The 21,921-nt window shown below is 47.3% G+C and overlaps 1 protein-coding gene across 7 annotated transcripts in view; it reads left to right on the forward strand.

Moving 5' to 3' along the window:
- Positions 1-2,450: 2,450 nt before the first annotated feature.
- Positions 2,451-21,921, forward strand: part of GGT1 (gamma-glutamyltransferase 1) — a 30,253-nt gene continuing 10,782 nt past the window's right edge. The window contains exon 1 of one of the 7 annotated variants that reach the window (XM_032127793.1): positions 2,451-2,610. Coding sequence is in view for 3 of the 7 variants with exons in the window: in XM_032127789.1 (XP_031983680.1) it covers positions 21,193-21,212 (20 nt within the window). In the remaining 4 variants the exon portion in view is untranslated. The other 6 variants (XM_032127794.1, XM_032127791.1, XM_032127790.1 and 3 more) reach the window with 6 other exon arrangements.

Here is a 21,921-nt window from a genome sequence, read left to right on the forward strand (position 1 = left end):
AAGAGGCAGAAATGTCTGATCTTATAATACATCCCGCTGGAATCCCTTTTTATTTTTATGACTCATAAAAATATTTCTGAAGAGCTTTTAGAAAACCTGGCTTAGAAGCGCCCCAGTTTAAAACTATGGGCTGGAGTTATGGTTTCATAAAAGAATTAAATCATCTTAAGTCCATGCATGAGAGGCTGAAGGCAGCACCTGGTGCTGCTAAGCTTCTTTTGGAACTTGAAACTACTAAATGCATAGATTATAGTGGCTCTAAGCATCTTAGCAAGCAGTTCTAAACCGCTGAGAGCAACCACAGGCTCCAGGGCAGTGTATGGACCAGGCACTGGAGGCCAGGCTGTGGAGTCTGACCTGAGCAGACACAGGGCATGGAAGCGCTGGTGGCTGGTTTGAGTGGTGGCTGCATGGGAAGCTCAATGCTCTCCCCATCACTGGCTCTGGCAGAGGGAGGCGAGTCCAGCCAGCAGATGACACATTAGATGTCCTCCTGCTGAGAAGGATGGCACCACTGACTAAGACCTTCATGTTCTCCAAAGACCTCAGCACTTTTTAAAATGTGTTTACAGTTAATGGGAGGCCTGAAAAAGCAACCAGCTGTTTTTATTTCTTTTATGTTTGAATATTTTTTCTCCATTTACATCCAAAGATGAAAAGACATCTCTTGTCTAAAAAAAACCCCAAATGTTTGAAGAGTACAAGAAGCAGAGCTGGAGTAGGAATTGAAGCATAAAAGCCTTCTTTGAGCATTTCCTTCTCTGCCCAGGAACCTTTCAGAGCCAGGTTGTTACACACCAGTGACCCAGCATTTAGATTTAGATGGCTGATCAGGAGCAGGTCTCCAAGTCTGTCAGTGAGAGCCTGGTGTTGAAAGGGCTTCTCTGGCTGTTCTGTACTTCTCAGCCTCTGGACACTGGACCAGAGCTGTCCCCAGGATCTAGCATGAGTCTCTCCCCAGGTTGTGCCCAGGTCACCAGTGTCACCCACTCCAGCCTTTACAAGCTAAGAGCCACTGAGCCAAACTGACCTATTGCCCTGTTTACACCATGGATGAATTTGGATTTTACAGTGCAGGCATCTGAATTATGTTTTGTCTGTCACCTATGACACCCTGAAGGATTCACTCTGTGGGGTTTGACCTAGGTGATCCCTAGACCCACTGCAGTCTGCAGGGCAGTGCCATGAGCAGGCAGACAGGAAAGAGTAGTGCTGCTGTTTGTTTGAAAAGCAAACAGGCTTTTCCTTGGAGACTTGTCTGTGTCATTAATACCTGGCATCACTGAGCTGCTCAGCACAAAAGCTCTTTTGGGCTTTTCCAGGCTCAGGTTTGGTTTGGATAACACCCATGTGTGCCACTTCTTGCCCTGTGCACAGAGCTTGCTGCTCGCCTCAGTGCCATCCCGCACATGCTGTCCCTCGCACCGTGCCATGGATGGAGCTGTTCCAGGCAGGCTGTCAGAGCCTGTGATCTTCAGCAGATGCATTAACTGTGTTAACCTTTGGAGTAAAGTGAATTTCTAATGTCAGAACAGCAGAGGCCAACATACAACCTTCCACCTTCCCATACTTTTTTTTGGTCCCCATAGAAAATGCTTTGGCTTTTCCTGTGCTTACTACAGCAGTTTTGTGTTGCTTAGCTCATGTTTGCCTCATCACGTCAGTCCACACAGTTCATTTGTAAAGAATTTCATCCACACCTTAAAGAAATTGAGGAAGATGAGGCTGGGAAAGCTCTGGGGTGCAGGTCCTGCCTCAGTGATTGCAGGCAGCAGTGCTGAAAAGGAGGAAAACCAGGAGGAAGAGCAAGCTGCTTTAGAGGAGCTACCTTGTGACAAATGCTTTAAGAGCAGTGACTAAGTGCTTCCCTCCTTTGTACCATCATCCCACAGGGCAAAGGAAAGGTGCTGGGGTGCCACTCCCCAGAACTGGCTTGAACCCAGCCCGGGTTCCTGGCCCTCGGTGTCTCTCTCCACACCCCGGGTATCAGGTGCTCTTTACTAACCTGGAGGCTGATGACCCAGGTGCAGCCTCACAGTGAAACAGGACAGGCCCTCCCAGGGAGGATTTATGCCCTCTTTTTGATGCAGTTTGAGCTAAATATAGGGCTACTCTGTGAACCAGGTATTTTCGAGGCCGAGGCAGTGAGCCTGATCTTGGTGAGAAGTAGCAGGTCGTGTCCAGGAGGCAGGGGCATGGATGCCACAGCCCTTGCCGAGTTACCCAGCTTCCCTGCAGCACGGGCGGCGCTTTGGCTGGACAGGACGGGGGGTGCAGGGGGGGTACCCCGTGGAGAGGATATCCCCGTGGGATGATGCTGCTGGTAACGCATTCCCCATGGCAGCAGTCCCCCTTGGACAAGTGGCAGCCCCCATGCGGCCCGCCCGGCCCGGGCTCCCCTTGAACCGCCTCCCGTCTGTGCCATCTAGTGCCCAGTACAAGAACTGGGACTGACCCAGCCTCTCACCCACAGGGGAACAGCCCGGCTGCTCTGGAGAAGAGGCTCTCCTCTCCCTGGGCCAGTCGCCAAGCCCTGGGCCAGGCAGGGATGTGCTGGGAGGACCCCTGAGATGCCGCACCGCCTGCATGGAAAATCCCACTTAGCTCCAGGTAGGATCGCAGCGCGCAGGTGTGTCCGTGGGGCGGATGGAGTGAGTGGCTCTGCTCGGAGGCTGGAGGTGAGATGAGGCTGGGCGAGACCTCGCTGCCAGAGGCTCCAGGTAGGGAGAGGAAGGCTTGAATCTCTTGGGAATCCTGCCTGTGCTTTTCAGGCTTTGTGTTCCTGTGGCATGCTCTAACGCTGCACACGTGTTTTAAGGGGTGAAAATAATGACCTCTGACGGGAATTCTCCTATTTGGACAGATTTCAGTGCTGTTCCAAGGGAGCTGCAGTTAGCTGTACTTGAGTGAACACCCTGGACTGAAAACACTTTGTTTTTCAGTGTGCATAATCTTTGTTATGTCATTTCTTAGGTAAGTTCTTTGTAGTAAGTTATTATATATTTTTAAAAAGTTTCCGTAGCTGTAGCTTGATTTGCCAGCTTTGATTCTTAACTCTGCCTCTGTCCTCTTTATCCTTTTCAAAAGAATACTTTTCCTTTTTACAGACCCAGTTTCATTTATAAGCTCTAAATAAGAGCCAATGAATCAGGAGCTAACAAATTCTTGCTTCCTTCTTGCTCCATTTTTTCCCCCAAATCTTTGTAAGAGGTTTAATGGTGTATATGGTATAAGGAGCTTCCAACTCAAACTCATCAATATATATCTATCCTTTATATTGGTTTATCACAGCCAGGAATTATATATTTTTCTACATTGAATTCCATCAGCTATTATTTGCCCTGTTTCACAGATGTTTTCAAGTTTTCTACAACTTAAATTTTCCTGATGCCTTTTGCTAGCTCCATATGTTATCCTTACTGTTTCATTACTGGGCCACAAGTAAATATATTGAACATACTGCCTCTGGCACCCATAGGACACCCCACTCAGCTTTTTCCACATGAAATTTTGATCATTCATTCTTCACTTGTAACTTGTAGTGGATTAAAAATGATCACCTGATAGCTGCTTCCCAGGGTTTGGATAACCTTTAGGGAGTTAGTAGTAAAACTGTTCAAGGAGCAGATGAGCATGTCCTTGTTCCTGGGATCACATCCAGTGTCTGTGAGCTCTGCTCCTCTTCGCTTGTGAACTCGATCTGTGTGTTTACCTCTCCAGGATATATTGCACAGGCACATCATGCTGTTTCTGAAACATAAAATTTCCTACTGATTTTTTTTTCCTTGGTACTTAAGTAAGGCTGATTGCTTAGGAAGTCTTGGTAGCCTTTTCAAATATGAAAAGGTAGCAGTGCCCCTTGGCATCTGATAGGTAACTGACTGTAGTGGAAACCCGGTGGTTTTGGAGCTGGCATGATTAGAGCTCTCCTGGGTCTGCTATTGATCTTGGCATGTTGCTGCATTTGAAGGGGCTGATCTTTGAAACTAGGCTCCAGGAAGTAGTTTAAGGATGTGTTTGCATCCTGCTGAGCACTGAAACCGTGAGGATTTCAGTGGGAAGGAAACTCATCTTGAAAGAGATGCAGTCTTTATCTGCTTTCCCTAATTAGTGCTTCATCTTCCTGGAGGTGATATTTTCCACAGCATCCCCTCGCAGCAGGAAGCCAGTGCTGGGGTTAAGTCCCCACTTGCCCAAAGCTTACCTGGTCCTGTGTCCTGAGAGCTCTGTTTCCGAGGTGCCTGAGCTCAGGGCAGGTGTTTGCTGTGCTGTCCCCACACGGCTGTTTGCACACCTGCGGTGGCTCTTCTGCCAAGACCAAGTGTTGCAGAGGCACAGTTGGTTCTCCAGCGGGCTCCCAGCTCCTCACAGGTCTGTAAGCTCTTTTATTGCTGTCCCTCAGTTCTTTGGAACTCATAGTTTCTACGGCTTCACACCTTCCCTTGTGTAATCCACTCCCAGGTCTGTTGTGTGCCACAGTCAGGCTTTAAAATGTTTGTGTGAGGTGGGTGCCAGCAAGAGTCCATTCTGTGGTTTGTTCCCAGAGCTGCTTAATTAACAGGGAAGCCCAAAATCTCTATTTTGCATGAAAGCAAATGGAGGCTCAGACAGGCAATGTGATTTACTGCAATCATTTAGCAACCGAAACAGGAGAAAACCCCCTTTCACTCCCTGCACCTCAGTGCTGTAACCCCAGGGCCACATGTATGCCTTACCCCAACCCCAGCAGCAGAGTCAGGGTGGGTGCCCAGGTATAACTGGGGAGGTTTGGTGCAGGGCCCTCCCATCCCTTGTGCTGAGGAGGCGCTTGGCCTTACCTGCATCATCTCCTGTGGCATGACAGGGCTGTGCCTGGGTGTCACGGGGGCCAAGGCCTGAGCAGGGCTCAACTGAGCCCAGCTCAGACCAGCACAGGAAAGACTTGTGGACAGCTGTATCCCCAAACGTCCATCCCAGCTTTAATTACACTGACACTGCTGCCTGCGTGTAATTAGCAGTTGAGAAACTCTGAGTGTGATTTTAATAAGCTGAGAGTAATGCAATTTGTCTTTTCTATAAGAGATTCTTTGCAAATAAAAGCTGTAATTAAAAAGCACATGGTCAGGGCAAACAGCGACTGTGCCGTGGGTGTGTGACTGCTCAGTGTGCAGCGTGTCGGGCACATGGCCTGGCCTGGCCTGGCACAGGGGTCCCCCTTTGGGGCAGTCTTCATCATGGGGTTCCCGAGAGACCAGCATGTAAAAACTGCAGGATTTGGCTCAGTTGTGGCTTTTACAAAAGGTTCTTCTCCGTCTTCACAGATCTCCGTTGATATACTGTTGTTTTTTGATAAGAATAAGTCTCCTGGGTGTCATCCTCCCCATTGCTTTTCATTCCTGTCACCATTGTGTTTCTGTGTTCTCACTCACAAGCCCAAATTAGCTCGAGGCTGGTGGGATCTCTGTGGCAGAGGCCAGCAAGGAAGCCAGGGTGGCATGGGGAGAGTCAGGAAGCCTTTTCAAGAGCAGCCAGCATTTCTGGTAGCCTCAGATCTGGCCAGACCAGGCCCTGGACTCTGCCTCTCTTTCCTGCTCCTTCCTGCTCTCTTAAAAAAAAATCCATATCTATAAAAAGATAATCTCTTTTATCTAGTCTTCTGTCTCTGCACAATTCTGCCCTGCCCTGCTGGAGTTCAAGTTCGTTTCTGGCTGTGGGAGCTCTCATGGGGGAGCAGCCCTGTTAAACCCCAAGGTCTGTTTCCCCCAAACCCCCATAACACACCAGGCTGATCTCACCACAAATTGTTCCTCTTCCTCAATGCTATGGGGCGACTGTGAGGGGACAAGGTGGGCACAGCAGCTGTCAGAAAATGGTTATACCCACAGCATCAGAGGGCCAGAGTTGTTGGCTGGTGTGGGGAGGGGGAAGAGTGGGAACATTGCTCCAGCCTGTGGCAAGCCCTTTTGCCTCCATCTGCAGGGGAAGGTGAGAGCCTTTCCCAGGGAAGGCCAATCTACCCCCTGCAAAGGTCCATTTGTGCCTGATGGCATTGGTTGCCATGGCTCTCAAAATTTAGGGGGTGTCTGTGTTTGTAGTACCCCTCCTCTTGACCTGTGGGAGACACCTTGATCCTTGAGAGTGCAGAGCCAGAGGTATCCCATGCATTGCCATTTCTCCCTGGGAAGGTCAGGGGTCAAGGGGCTCAGGTCGATAAAGGGGGTTAAAGCAGCTTTGTGCTGTGCCCTGCAGGTGTGACTGGCCCACTCTGCCTGCTAATTGCAGCCCTGGCACATTGGGCAAACAAACAAAGCCTTCCCCAGAGATCAGGTTGAAATGTGGTGAAGGCATCTGTGGCTCCCAGTGGCAGTGGAAATGGGAGCAGGTGTGGGCTCAGCAGATGGGAAAGCACCGGCATCTGCCCCATCCCAGCATGGAGAGGCTGTGACGTAAAGGCTGAGCAGCCCCTGTGTGTGGGATGGAGGGGCAGAGCTCCTGTGCAGGCCTGGTTGCTGTGCAGTGCTGTGTGTCCAGCCCCTGCAGCTTGTGTGCTCCTCCCAAAGCCAAGTGTGTGTTCCCAGAACTGTGCTGCTACAGTCTCTGCCTCCAGCCCAGCTGGCCCCCTCACACTTTCCTACACAGGTTCCAAGTGCTTTGAGGCAGAGGTTTGTGATTCTGATCTCTCATAAGCAAATGGCCATTTCTGGTGCCTTTTGCAGCACCTAAACAAACAAGTCCTGAAGGAGATTGGGCCAGGGGGAAGATGAACCAGACAGGGACTCTTTTTTCTGATCTGTACTTGAGATGTGAGTTCTGTTCTTCTGGTAGCATGAGGCATCTCTCAGGACAGAAGACTTGTTGGTGTTTTAGCACTTACCCTTTCCTCATTCCTGTGTTATGCTCTGCCCGGGGAGGAGATGCCGCAAGCACCAAACCTGCCAGATTTCTGCATTCAGGTGCAGAGGCCAGTCAGGACAGGCTCCTGTCTCTGGGGTCTTCTTTTGTATGAATTTTGTGACTGCCCATCTGAAAAGCACAGAGTCACCCAGTGATTTCAGGGTATAGCCTCAGGCTGGTGGAAGCTGAACATACTCAGCTGCTTTGCTGTGGTGGGCTGTGACAGGAGCCTGTTCCGTTGTACAATGGTGCCCATCCCACGTGTGGGCCATGGCTCATGGTTTGCACTAAGGGTGGATCTGTGGTGTGTGTTTCTCTTCTAAGGTCAAAACCAATGGGTTGCAAATGGCCACACAGACATGAACTGGATTGCCCAAGCCTCAGTTGGACTACATGTGAGCCTGAAGCAATAGGGCAGTATTGGAGCTGCAGTGAATGACTTCTTTAGAAAGAAAAATTCGTTTATTTCCTGAGGCCGTTGTTCTGGGGAGCAAACCCAGAGAGTATGAAGTGCTGAGAGCCCCTGGAATAAGAGTTATAAATCCAGATTCTCTCTTAGGGTATGAGCTGTCTTGCATGGTGTGCACCTTTCCTGTGTAGTGCTATATGAACTATTCGTATGGCTGCTGAGCACCCTCCTCACCTGCCCACAGCAGAGAAAAGGGTCCCAGTGTAAAGATCCATGAAACTCTTGTTTTTGGGTGTTCATCCCAGAGATAGGTTTGCCCTCTGAGGCCAGGCAGTAGTGTAGCCAGAATGTACATAGCCCCTGCCCACTCAGTGCCAATTAGAGCTTTATCCACAGCCTTCTCAGGGACTCGGTGGAATTTCTTCCCTCGCAGCACCTGAACAGCCATCAGTGGCTCTTTGCTGGGTTGATTCCCACCACTCTGTGAGCTGAGTGGCCCTGCAATGCCAGCAGAAGGCACCCCCAGGGCTGGGTAAGCAGGTTGACTTTGGGGAAAACAGATTTGGGGATGGCTGCACTGCTGCTCTGCCCTGTCCCTCTCTGAGAGGCTGCTACCCTGACCCTGCCATGGGGTAGGAGCTGCTGAGTGGTCCCACTGAAATCTTGTCATACTAAGGTAACCCGGGACAGATTCTGGCTTACCAGGATGTGCTGAATTTTATACTGAGAGGTCTCATTTGTTGCTCCGAGAGCAGTAGAGCTGATCCTTCAGCAGAAACTGCTGAGAAAGGAACAAGAAGTTGTGGGGCTTCCTGAGAAGCACAGCTCTCATGAGGCGAAATTTGGGTGGGCTGCACATGCAGATCTCTGTGGGTCAGTGTTCATTCATGCCCAGGAATAACTTCTGAGCCTCACATCTCCAAGTCCCACTGATTCTTAAGCAGAATGGAAAGTGGACCTTGGCTCTTGCTGGGGAGGTCTGTGTTCTTGTGGTTGTAGGGCCTTCTTGCTTACGTTAGACTTTAACAGTAATTAGTTACCCAACAACTTTCGGTAATAAGGTGCAATTTTTCCATTAAGTGGCAAACACTTTGAACCTCCCCCCAGCTCCTCTGCTGCAATCTAATCTGCTGTCATTTTTCACAAGGAGATGGAGGGTGCTACCTTCACGTTTTATTAATTTTCTGTTTGCAGTGGGGGAGAGACCAAAGCCATGAGGAACACTGAACACAACATCCCATGAAGCTCCAGGCAAGGTGCTGTAGATGTGTCAGCCTCTGCACTTGTCGCTTCCAGCTGCCTCTGGGTTTACTGTATATATCAGGCATGTGACAGGGAAGAAAGGTGATGTCTAGGAATATGGTTAAGGAATATGGGGGGAAGATTGCTTATTCTAGCCCAGGCACTGACCTGAAGCTCTGGGCAAGATTGTCTCTGTTGTCCTGTCTCTGAAGTGGGGATATGAATGCTTTCCTCATGTGGGCCTGTAAGGCTCCCTGGCCCTGATAGTAGCTTTAAAATGCTGTTAAATAGTGAATTTTTTTGTGGTGATGATAATAAGAATTTGGCAATCTGGACAGGTTATGGAGTTTGGAGATCTTCCTGGAGGTGCAGCAAGTACTGGAGGCTCATTATTTGGCAGGCAGCTTTACACAGTCTCCCCTGTGTCTATCTCTTACCATGAGTGTTGGTGGAGAAATAGGGGAAGGGACCTATTATGACTCTGTTCTTCCTCTTTGTGCTTACAGTTTGGTTGGAGTTTACTTTGTCACCCACCCAGAGTGTTTAGGTTGTCTCCAAACAAACTAAACCTGTCTGTCAACCTGTCTCCTGTAAAAAACATGCTGCACCTTGAGCAAGTGAGGAGCTTTCCTTGGGATGGATGGGCCCTGCTGCAGTTGTGGTTGTACTGAAAAATACTTGTTGGGTGCACATTCTTGTTTGGATAAGGATAACAGAACAACGCAGTGTTAATTGTTTCTGTTTCATTTCCAATGGCTCCAAAGCCAGGGCCCCTCCAAAACAACAGAACAAGAAGGATTCTGTAATTTGCAGGAGAGTGCAAATACAGTAGAGCAAATCTTACATCTATAAGAGAAAGCTAGTTTGTCTTGGATCTGAAAAAAATCTCTTAGGCAGCATTCCTGGCAGTTAAAAGGGGTTCTCAGTCATCTATCTGCTTTCAAGTCCCTTGACACTATCAAAGCAGACCCATTCCTCAGGATCAGTGAGACTCAGACTGTGATGTGCAAAGGAATGCTCCTTACAGTGTTGTAAATAGCTCCTTTACTTGAGATGTCACAGTGTTGTGTAGACAGGGGACATCTCTGGCTAAAAAAATAACCTGTGAAGGGGTAAAGGCACTGTTGTTCTCCAGTTCAGTTCACTGTGCATTGCAGAAGCAGCCCTTCTTGCAAGAGTCATTCCCACATCTCCCTTCCCCACCCAAATCTAAGAATTACCCATGGAGGTTCCTGTCAGTATGAGATTTTGGTTCTCTGAGCTGGTGGTATTTATTTGGCTGCTGTTGCGTGATCCTGTGGATCTTGGTGCCATTCCTGGTAGATGACAGTAACTCCATGAATTCCACTTTTTGAAAGCCTGGACTGGCCCCTGCCTTTTCCAATTGCCTCATCTGAGAGCACACAGGAACCTTTTGTTAGACCTGGAATCTCCCTTTATACAGCAATCACAGAGCTACCCGACTGATTGTTTATAACCTTTGAATTAGGCAAACCTTGTCTCAATGCCTGATGTGGCTTTTCATGGTCAAACAAGCCCTTCAGTGAGCGATCAACAAAACTGAAATGAAGGAAGTCAAAAATTAATTATTTTCCCTTTGGACAGCAGTGGTACATCCTTGGGAGATTTCCTCTCCATTCAGAGAGTTCAAAATTTCCTCTGATGGAGAAGGGCAGGATGTGCCTCTCAAGAGCTTCCCAGGTCAGTGTCCAAGACACCACCTTTTATGGGATGCACATTCCTTCACTACAGAGCTCTCAGCCCCTACAGCCATGGAGCTGGGCAGTGCTCCAGCATCAGCCAACTTGGAAGAGTGCAGGAATGGGATTTTCTCTGTCAGGATGGGTATGGGGTCCCAGTGCTCTAATGCAGAGAGTGTCTTCCCTGTCAGGACTTGTGCCAGGGGAAACCAGCAACTTGGCAGACAATTGTTTGATGCATGAAGAAAAGAAACAACTCCGTCAGTACAGATTCACTCCTGGGACTACCTAACATCAAAGTATTGCCTCCGCTCAAGCCTGATCTTTCCTTGCTCCCCACCCTCTACACAGTTCCCTTTACCGTGAGAAAGTACGGCATGGAAAGTGCTGGACCACTCTGTTCTCATCTTGCCCTGTGAGCCAGCAATTCTTCAGGGACAGGGAGGGGGAAGGGTGGCATGCCTTTACTGCTCAAAGATAGGGCTTCATTACATCACCCTCCCCTTCTGACCACTCCCATATATGAAGCCTTGCTGCCACTCAGCTCTGTGTGACTGGTCTTGTTTTTGGAGTCCCTGCTTCTGGGAGCTCTCGAGGAGTGAGAGAACCAGGCAGAAGCGCCTTCTTTTGGTGTCACTGGCTGAAGGTGAACTGCATCCAGGGAGAACAGAGCTTTTAAAGTAGTGAGTAAACAGTGTGGTTTTATCTTATTGTCTCCATATTTTGATTGGATTGGGGTGTGAAATAGAGGAGTTGTTTCCCTTTATTGCGTACCTTTCCCGCTCATTAATCCTACTTTATTAAAGGGTACCTTTGTTTCACAAGCCTTCAGGCTCAGGTTTGAAGAGCAAGTGTTTCTCTCTTGCAAGGATTGACAGGACTTGATCTACTGTGTTGACTTTAGATTGCCTCAGTTAGCGAAGGCAGCAGGGTCTCTGTCCAGGACACCTGGACTGTCACCCTTTAGGGGAGCTGCTGTGGCTTGATAGGGTCAGGAGTACATGGACTGATGGCTTCAAGAAGGATTGGGGTTTCTGACAGGCCAAGATCAGGGCCAGGAGCTGGAAGTCTAGTGACCTGGGATCTCAATCCCATCACTGGGGAAGACATTTCATCTCTGCATGGCCTATCCAACCCTTTGAAGGTACTATCTACCACCCAAGCTGATGTTGGTCTCCTCTCCTTTTTTGGGTTGAAAGGGTCTATGGAAAGCTTGGTGCAGGGTCATCAGCCTGAGTCAATTTGACCCTGGTAGTGCAAGTGACAGGTCTTGCTGATAAGAGAAGTGCTGTTTTAGCAACCTGACACAGGAAAGGCTCCCAAAACAACCAGAGAGATCAGAGCTACACAAACATGGGAAGGCAGATTTCATGGGGTCCTAAAGATGAGAAATTCTTACTTCAGTCAATGTCCCTCTGGCAAGTGGTGTTCTTCAGAGAAATCGAGGTCTAAGAAGTGGGCTGAAATCCATAGATCTTGGATATCTCTTCTTTCCATGTCATTCTGGGCTTCTAAGTGGTAACCTGAAAAATGTAAGCTCTGTCAGTGTGGGAGGTCAAGCACTGGCAGGTTTCTTACCTGGTACCTAGGGGAAAGGCTGGGAGGCAGGTGCAGAACCAGAAAAGCTGCAGGGACAATGGGATGATGCTGAGGGTGTGAACCAGAAGCAGAGAGGAAGGGCAATGCTGTGGGAGAGAACAGAGCTCCTGATGCAGAGCAGGCAGAGCACTCAGCAGAGCACAGGTCAGGGGATCACTCATGTATGTGGAAACTGGCCTGTGAAGGAGAAAGAAATGTTCTGAAATAAATTAAGCAGTCCACATTTAATTCTTTGTAAAAAAAAATTCTGTTGCAAAGAACTATCAAGGGCAACTGTATTTGTGTGAAAATGAGCAGATTCTACCCAGGAAAATGAGTATTTAGACACACAAAGGACCAGAACAGTATGTGGGAGACCCTGTGCTCATTATATACAAATAGAACAAAAAGAATGCCCTCTTCTCTGTGTGTTTGGAAAAAAAAGACCTGCTCCTGCTCTTGGCTGGATCCCCTCTAACATGTCAGAGGTGGGCTCTCCAGGACCACAGCTTTTCTCTGAAGGTCCCAGTCCCGGGCTGCATTTCCTGAGCCAGGTGTCCACAGCAAACAGGAGTGAGATCAGGAGAGGCAAAGCTATTCAAACCAGCTCTGCAGTAATTAAGGTACTCATCTACCTGTAAAGTCTTGATTTAGCAAAAGCAGGTGAACTTAAGCAGGTAGCTACTAATTTTTTTCAGTTGGAAACAGCTCTTTTCCAACTTCAGCTGAAGTCAGTGAAACCTCTTCAGTGAATGCAGTCTTGAGTTCATTTATTATAATTGGAATCCAGGGTTTTTGGTGTCCTCACCCACTCATTCAGATGCTCTGGTCTATAAAATACGTAGTTATCTGCTATGGCAGGTATAACATTACATAAACCTTACATAAACCCTTCTGCAGAGCACCAAGAAAGTCCAAACTTCATCTGTGATCTGAGAGCTTCAATGTGCATGTGAAGGACAGGTCCAAGTGCAGCGGTCATGCGAGACTGGGGAAAACCTCTAGCCTTGAGAGAGAGGGCATAGTTCATTTTTTGCCCTTCTGTTTCCCCTTTCTCTGTTCTTTCACCTTTTGTGTCCTCCTATCTTCATTCATTTATTTTGTCCTCCTTCATTCCCACTTTCTCCGTTTTTCCCTTCATCAGTTTAGGTTTTCTTCTTTCCCATGTAATTCCCTCTTCTTTCCCCTGTCTCCAGTAGCCCTGTCCCCTTTTATTCGGGGGTAGTGAGTTTGAGGGGAAGCTGTGTGGGACTGTGCTGCTGAGCTCATTGCTGGCTGCTGGGGAAAAGGCAGTTATGTCAGCTGCAAGAACATAGTCCCTTTGGTGGCCTGGCAGAAAGGCTTTTCAAAGATTAAAGGGCTTTATAAAACTGGTAGATAAATGGTACAGATTGATGTAGATTTTGGAAACCGCAGAGCTTGACATAAAATTAATGAGTAAGACTGAGTTGAGGTAGCAGAGAGATAAAATTGAGGAAAAATGATAAAAGAAGGCAGAACTTGGACAGAGGACAGCCACCCTTTTCTGCAAGGGAGGAGCAGAAAGGTTTCTTCTTCAACAGCAACCAACAACCTGCAAGCACTGAGGAGCCCCGGTAGCTCACACAGCCCTGTCCCAGCAATGCTGCTGCAGCTGCCTCTGCAGTTAGAAGGATATAATCAGAACTGGTTAACCAGTGTGGCTGGCAAGAAAGGGTTAACAAACGTCCCTGTTTACCAGTTATCTTCCATTTGCTTACCTTTGTCCCAGGGAAAAGTGTGCACCTGTGAGTGATTATGGGAAAACAGATCCATAAAATGAAAGCATGTGAGTTTAGTGGGTTGCTCCATTTGAGCAGGTGAGTTACAGTGAAAGCAACTCTCACTGGAGGGAAGGAGGTGCTTTGGCTGTGGACAAACATCTGCTTGTTTATTTTCAGCTCTGAAAGTCAACTTTTGTGTCCCTGCTCCTAGTCAACTTGACCTCTTGCACACCAGACATCTTTTCCAGTTCTTAAAGTACCTTTTCTCTAAGAGTCTCCCCTAGTGACTTTTCCAGGGTTTTTTCAGCAGTGATCTCTTTTTTGAATCAGTGTTTCTTAGGTCGTGTTTAGCTTAAATTAGAATTGTCTGCTACCTGTACAGCTGGTACTTAGCTTCCACTGGTTGCCCTCATCATGGAAGAGTAGAGCAAGGGGTCAAAAAGGGAACTATTGTTTAGCAGGAAGAAGCCTCACATGGTTATTAACATGTCTGTGTTAGGGGGCACTCAAGATACTATTTTTGATGTTCAGGTAGTATTGGATTGCAACATTGCTCTGTTAGAGGGGAAAGACTTCCTCATGGGAAAAATAATTAGCCTGCAACAAGAGGTAAATCTACCTAAGCTACAGAATCTTGTAAGAGTGTCTATTCCAATAATGCATTGGGATGTTAAAACATTGGGAAATTGAGGCGTTGGGTTGCTTGTTCTGCTATAAAAAGTAGGAGTCTGAACAGTAGATGTGGTCTGTGCTCTGTGAGTCATTGCTGGTGTTGCTTCATGAAATTCCTACAGAAAAAATCAACAAGGGTGGGGGGAAGAAACAAAAATAAAAACTCCTCAGAAGTGTCTTGGGTTGCCTGATGCTTTTCAGTATTTGCAAGTTCTGTGACAAGAGGTGTGAAGGCATTTCTTCATATGCTGAAAGATGCACTCCTGTGTTGCTCAAGTTTCAATGTAATAGTGTGTGCTAATTTTTGGGGAATGTTAAAGATTACCATGTCATGAACATCACAAATGGAAGGAAGTGGCAAGTCCTTCAGGAAGTTCTTTTTTCTTTATTTGCAATGGGTTGAGAAGAGCAAGTCAACAATGCACCTGCATTAAATATGGCATTACTGTTTGAGGTGTGGCTTTGCAGCTCGAAACGTGTAAGGCTGAGTTATAACAGGGCTCTCCATTATATTAGTGCCTAGACAGAGATACTTGATAGTTGCCAAATATTCTGTACAGCTGAAATAAGGTAGCTGTGCACAGCACAACCTGTACACAGCAAAGTGTTCACCCTTTGGACCTGAAGGCACTGACTTCAGGTTTTGTAACTTTCTCTGACCCCATCTTCAACTCTACTTGTGCATAAGTGAAAGAGTAACTTGCTGAGGAGCATCCAACTTGTTCCGGCTCTGCGCTGATGTGAATATGCCACAGATGAGGCTGCATTGTCCTTGAAGAAGGACAGAATTTGCTTAGTTTTGGTGGCTCACTGATATAAACCCTGCCTTTCAGCACTGAAGGTGAAGTACTACAGTGGGATAAATATGATTTAGGACTGGGCTTTCTTACAGCCTTTCCGTGTCATCTTGCACCCTCTGAGACAAATGTGACAGGAAGGCTCTCTTCTGACCTAGACCCACTTCAGGGACATAGCAACTTTAGAACTATGAAAATATTAAGCATAAATCCTGGTACCATCACAGCTACAGGGTCAGTAAATTAAGAAAAGGGTTCTGCTCAGTAGACTGCATCTTAAATTCCCTTGTTAATATCAAAGGTGTGACAGACTGAAAGTGCAGGTCGATTTGTTTGGGGCAGAGACCAGACACGTTTCCACACTGTCTGCTTTTTCAGAGGATAGTTGTGTGCTCCTGTCACAATTTTTTCTGTGGAGCATCAATAAATTAGACACAGTGAGAGGGGTGTGTGTTAACAGCTGAATGTGGCCTGCAGTCTGAATATGTGCTTCAGACTGGCTGGTAGGAACAGCAGATACATCAAATCCTTCTGAGCCTGCAGAATATTTTCTGTGCCAGTATCTATTTTCCAGAAAGCTTCCATTTTTTGCTCAAGACCTCTTGGACAATAGCAATATAACTGAAGGGGCCTGTGCTTTTCATGCAATGTCTTGAAAGGGGTATTTGAAAGTCATCTTTGAAAGATGGGCATAGGCTATATTCCTTCCCAATATCTCAGGGCTGAAATGCTCATCTTTTATAGTACTAATTTTTCCACATGTAAATGTTAAACAGAACTCCATTTTGTGGCTATTATAGAAAAGAAGATGTATTTTTAGGCAGAGAAAATATCACCCTAAAGCTTTTAATCTTGGATCTAGGCCAAATTTTGTTAATGAGTCAGTGTAGTACAGCTACTATCCTTCTGCATCAAGTGGAGATCTGGTGTAGCAAAGGTTGGTGTGGGGCAGAGGGACTGGGCTGGTTTGGAGTTGAGACATTAACCTCTTGATTGATCCCTGTAAGTCCTAAGATAGCATCTAATGGTGCTGGCTGGGATCCAGGCAGCCTTTGCTTCATCCTGTGTTTCATCCTATAAAGTGCCTTCTGGCTAAAAGTCAGGCTTAAAACATGTGGGCTTGGATCCTCACTGTGCCCAAGTTTCAGGCAGGCTGTGGTTTGCTTGTGCTACATTCTGGATGGGCATTCAGCATTTCTGGATGGACATTGAGCCTGTTTTCAAAGGAGGGTCTGGGGTTTCTAGCAAGCCATGGACAGAAACAATGGCCCAGATTTTAGTGGCTGAGTCTGTAGAGTCTGAGGGCAGTTTGTACAGCTCCTTACCTTCAGTCTGGGTTCTGCTGGCTTTTGTGCTACACTCTTCAACAGCCGGTGAGCTCCAACCTTTGACCTGCAACTGTGTTTCCAGACTTGGCCCAGGGACACATGTAGGATTGTTGCTTAAAATCCTCAGTGAGGTTTGGTGATGGAGGGTGTGTTTCTTCATCCCTGCCTTCCTGCTCTGCCATCCTTCCTGCCAGAGGGTGCTGCTGTGGGAGCAGGCATGGCAGAACAGGCATTACATCTTCTTATTGCAGCTGGAGGATTAATCTGATCTGAACCTGATGCCAGTTCAGGGTGGTGTGGCTGTGATTGCTGAAGGGCAGGTGTGTGAGCTGATCAGGTGCTCTTGCACTGCTGGCAGCTGCCCACACTTAGCAGACAGGTTATTCCCACCAAGTGTGTAATCACAGCTGAATCTGGCAGTCCGGGTTTAAGCTGAAGGAACAGACACAAAATCCAGTCTCTCTGTGAACACGGGGGTTTAGGCAAGAGTGGTGTGAGGGTACTTGACCATGTGGAGACACCATGTACTTAGAATCACAGGACAATTTAGGTTGGAAAAGACCTTTAAGATCATCGAGTCCAACCATTAAGCCAGCACTGCCAAATCACCACTAAACCATGTCCCCAAGTGCCATATCTACGTGTCTTTTAAGTCCCTCCAGAGGTGGTTACTCCACAACTTTCTGGAGTAGCCCATTCCAATGCCTAACCACCATTTCAGTGAAGAAATTTTTGCTAACATCCAATCTAAATCTTTCCTGGTGCAGCTTGAGTCCATTGTATTTGCTGAGTTGCTTAATCAGAACTTCAGAGCTAGCAGCAAGGTGAGGAAAAACATTTGTACCACATAGTAACCAAATCCAGGAACACAGAATGATTCTGCTCTTGATAAACAATCTTCGTGGATCCTGAAATATGCATTTTAAGAGGTGTGGGTTCTTGACTCTTCACCTAGTCAATGATTACTTCTGCATTCCTCTGATACTGTGAATTCAAACATAATGAGTTTCATCTCTGTGAGCAGTACAAATACCAAATAGTACACTACGAGTTTTGGAGAGCTTTTAAGGGAAGATAAGTGGTTACTGCTACTGCTACAAGGATGTTCTGCCCCTAGAAAAGGGTTCACTTCCTGAGAAAGGACATTCAGAGGCGATCAGTACACACAGATCTGTGCAAAAGGACAGGACCAACTTGCAAATATTCTGGAGAGGTAAGGAGGAAATAGGAATTACCTTCATTGAACCATTCCCCTCAGCCTGAAAGTGCTGTGTGGGATTTCTTATTCAACAGAATGTGTGAAAATGTGACTTTTTTAGTAAGCAGATCAAAGCTTGCCAAAAGAGAATGATAGGACCTGACTAACCAGTCTGAATAAGTTCAGGTCTAATAAACAACTTCTAGTTTAACGGCAAAAGAGCACCTGAAAACATCTTTTGCAACTGTTAGGAGAACTGAGCTATTTTGATGAAGCATTTTGACTTTAAATTGGGAGTGGCCATAACAATAATGTTTTAAATGGGTTTATAAAACTTTGATAACTCACGTTTTTGAGATTGAGTTTGCCAGCTGTGGATTTCTGGGAGGTCCTCAACTAGGAAGCACTGTGAAAACCATGTGAAATGGGGAATTTTGTATTTATTCTACCTTTCTGCCTTTTTTTCCCACTTCATAGTTTATGCTGAAGTGTCTTAAAATAAAAATGTTGGATTTGATGCTAAAATTTTTGCAGGAGGACATGAAGGATTTTTGAGGAAAAAGTTGCTTCAAGAGGAAATTACTGTTTCTTCCTCAATGAACTCAGTTTGATCTGCATTGGGCAGAATACTATATGCCATTAGGCTTCAGAAAAGCCTGTGCCTGTGGAGGAGTCACAAACTGTGCTCACAACAGCTCTGTTTGAGTCACAAGAGCTCTCCTTGAGCAGCACCTGAGACCCGGTTGAGCAGCCCCTTCATTCATGGACTTAGCGCTCAGCTCTTTTCAGGGTCGATTATCTCAGCGATAAGTAGGGACCACTGATCCCCACTGAGGCCTTTCTCCTGCAAACTGATGTGTATCTACACGAGTCTGCAATGCTGGGATTAACAAAGAGGGGGGTGCTGGCTGCTGGACAGGGACCAGCACAGAGGCACCATCTGTGAGGAAGGCTTTTGACTGAGTTGAATGGAATTGCTGGGTTTCTCTAGGGACTGCTTTGTCCTCCTGCTTCAGGTGGGAGCAGTGCCTAGGTCTGAATTTGGAAGCCTCTTTGAGCTTCTTCATGGCTTTGCTGAACCGCTGCTTTAGTTCCCTTATCACTGGTGGAGTTGAAGACTGTGTAAGGCTTCAATTAAAATATCTCGTGATGGAACTTCATTGTTTGTCACATAATGTGAGAGCATCGCCTGTGTCCTGTGACGAGAGTCGAGATGTCCAAACTATCCTTGCGTATCTTGTGCTGCCTGGGGAAAGTAATATGGGTGGATATCTCAAAGCTAATGGTCCAGTAGTGGCTACTGCAACTGGGAGTACTCTCAGGAGCAGGTGCTGAGGTATGAAGCTGTTGCAAGATGGGTTTAAAGCAGAAACCTGTTGGGTTAAAGTTTGTGGTTAAAGTTTTGTGTGTCGTCAGTGGATGCTTCATTTACTACTTCATTTGGGAACAAAGCAGTGCCTGACCATGCCTGGAGTCCTTTGTCATCCTCTGGTATCCCACTGTTCTCTCCCCACTGATTTCTGGCTGGTACATCTCCTCCTTCTCCTCTTCCAACTCTCCCAGCACTTTCCCTGGCCATGGCAGATTCCTCCTCTCTACAGAATGCCCCAGCCCTCTTGGCAGAGACTTGACACTAACTAGCAACCCCCTGTTGTACTGAGGTTCTTTTAATTAAAACCCAGTGTCACGTTTAAATAAGGTTGTGCATGTTGTGACACATCTGAATACAGCTCAATGGGGCTGCTTGTACAAGCATAACTCTGCTACTTGCTGGTCCTCCCCCTCTCCTGATGTAAATTAAGGCAATCAGGCTACTTTTTAAATTCCATGGCTAAGACTGGCTGTTGGACCTTTGTAACAGTGAGAAATAATTGTATTGCTTTTAATTGCTTTACAGCTCCTCTCTCCTGGAGACCTATTGCTGCTGCCAAAGCACTCTGTGACTGAAGCCAAGCTTCCAAACAGCTGGATTTGGCAGAGATGTGGAGGTTAAAGCCAGCCTAAGCAGACAATAGCTGGGGAGCCTGTTCAGGTGGTAGCCTGCAGCTGCTGCTCCACTCCCAATAATAAATCATAATGGGGACTCAAGTCAAAGCCAAGGTTCAAACAGACCATTGGTCCAAAAACTCAGCTGTTTCTGCAGAGTGCCTGCCCACGGCACAAAGAGTATGCAGAGGTGGGTTAGACAGTGGATATCTGCAGGCTCCTGGTCCATCTCCTGATTTCTGTACATCAAACCAAATGCACATTTGGCCCTGCCGTGCTACAATTGGGAAGGCAGTGAGGGCTGTTCTTCCCTCTAGGGTCAGGCCTGAGATGAGCTAAGGAGTTTATGGGAGTTGAGCTGGCAGCAAAGGTGGAGAGGATTATTGTCAGCTGGGTTTGCTCTCTCTATTGCTGAAGAAGAGAAAGCTGCAGGGTCTTGAGCTCATACATCTGCTGCTTTCTGATCAGGATCAGTCTGACAGATTGCACAGATACACCTTCATTAAGGTCATTCACTTGGCAGTGCCCAGCAGTCAGTATCTCTGCATGACAGCCTGTGTGTGTTCCTGCTCAGTGGTGCATGTCTTATCCTCATGCCTGGCAGGCCAGGAGCTGTGCCTGAGTCATATGAAGTTGGTTGGAGGGCCCTTTCCAAGGTCTGTGTACTCACCAGGCAGCAGGACACAGCATGGAGCTCTTGTGAGTCTAGGGGATGCTCACAGATGTGATCCCATTCCAGAGAGGAGGTGAAAGGTGAGAGCAGAGGTAGTACCTGAAATTTCCCCTTCTCTCCTGCTGTTAGAGTAACTTGCCTGATGAGGCTCTGCAGGAGCCCAGCAGTGAGAGACCCAGCTGTGGAAAAGAGCTGCAGAGTCCGAGCCAGAAGCCCACGGGTTAACACAGCACTGCGGGGCTTGAGTCAGCCCAGGCTCAAAGGACAGCCCAGCACAGAGCAGCCTTCAGACCAAACAAAGTACCTTCTGCCGAGCTGGGGCACAGATAAAAGATCCCATGGCATTTCTTGTGAAGCCTGGAGGAGACTGCCAGTGCTGAAGCTGAAATCTCTCTGCCAACAAACAAAACTGTCTTTAAACTCTGAGGCTGTGTGTGAGCTATTGTCGGGGACATAATGGCTTCTCTGTTTCCCTGCACAGTCATTGCTCTGCAAACACACCACTGGTCTCTTTTAAAGGTAGTTGAGTGTAAATTAAGTTCTCGAACCTGGAAAGAATTTTCATCCATTTACTACCCTTGGCTGACATTTGTTTAGAGAGCAGCACATACAGTAGATTTACACTCTGGTTTGAGCTGCTTTACCTGGATCAAGATGGGCATCTCTAGTGCTCAGACTGAAACTCACAGATACAGGGCTTGGATAGCAAATGTGTATCTCCTGGTTTAAGCTGGGAGGTGAGGCTGGGGGGGCCCTGCTTGCTAATCACCCCACTCTGAGAAAAGTTTTGGTTTGGCTGGCCTGGCCTGTTTCCTCTAGTTAGCTCAGTGCTGGCACACTCACTGCTGCCTAATCCTGTGTGTGTGGCTGCTGCAAGGCACTGAGTGCTGCTCTGGCTGTTGGAGTTCACTCTGCCTTGGGCAGCTGGGCATACACAGTGGGATAGGTGCATCCATTCTTCACCACAATTCCATGGACTGGCTTTTCTCTGAGGATGGCAGATGCTTCAGTAAGGTAAAGGGCATCTTGGCTGTTGTGTTGAAGTTGTGGTAAAAACTCAAAGCTGCAGTACGAAGGGGGAAGGTGGTCTCTGAAGCAATATGATTAATTTTGGTCTATTTTGCTGGAGCAGTCTTGTAATGGAAAAGAAAATGGGTCAAAGGGTATCTGTTCAAGCTGTATTTGCTGAACTGCCTGTCCCACCAAGGTGGCAGTGTCTCTCCATCCACTCAATAGCTCTCGACTCATCTCTGTTTGTACCTGGAAAGCTCCTTGGCATTCTGTGCTCACTCTCAGATGAGCCCTGTGCAGCCCCAGAGCAGCTGAGTGCAGGACTGGGACACATGGAAACCTGAGCACTGGCCATGGCTCTCTGGAAGTGCCTGGCTCATCAGGAAGGTGCTCTGGCCAAGGGCCCCAGGCAGGAGCAGGAACTGTGCTCATACTGGGTTGTGCCAAGCAGCTTTGTCCAAGGTTGCTTCCTAATGACTAAGATGTGTTTTGCACTGGTCCTTGGCAACCTTCCAGACAGACTCCTCCACAGACATGGCATTTAAAAGCAGATTATGTGAAGTTGAATTTTTAAAAAATTTTTGTTCTGAAGATGAGGTCAGTCATGACTAACACCAATTGTGTTCTGCTCCTTGAATTTCCTTTCTCACCTATGCATCTGGAGGTTTTTCAGTATATGATGTTATCTGCCTGCTGCAAGGCAGGTTCTTAC

This window comes from Corvus moneduloides, chromosome 18 (assembly GCF_009650955.1).
Source record: "Corvus moneduloides isolate bCorMon1 chromosome 18, bCorMon1.pri, whole genome shotgun sequence".
NCBI lineage: Eukaryota > Metazoa > Chordata > Aves > Passeriformes > Corvidae > Corvus > Corvus moneduloides.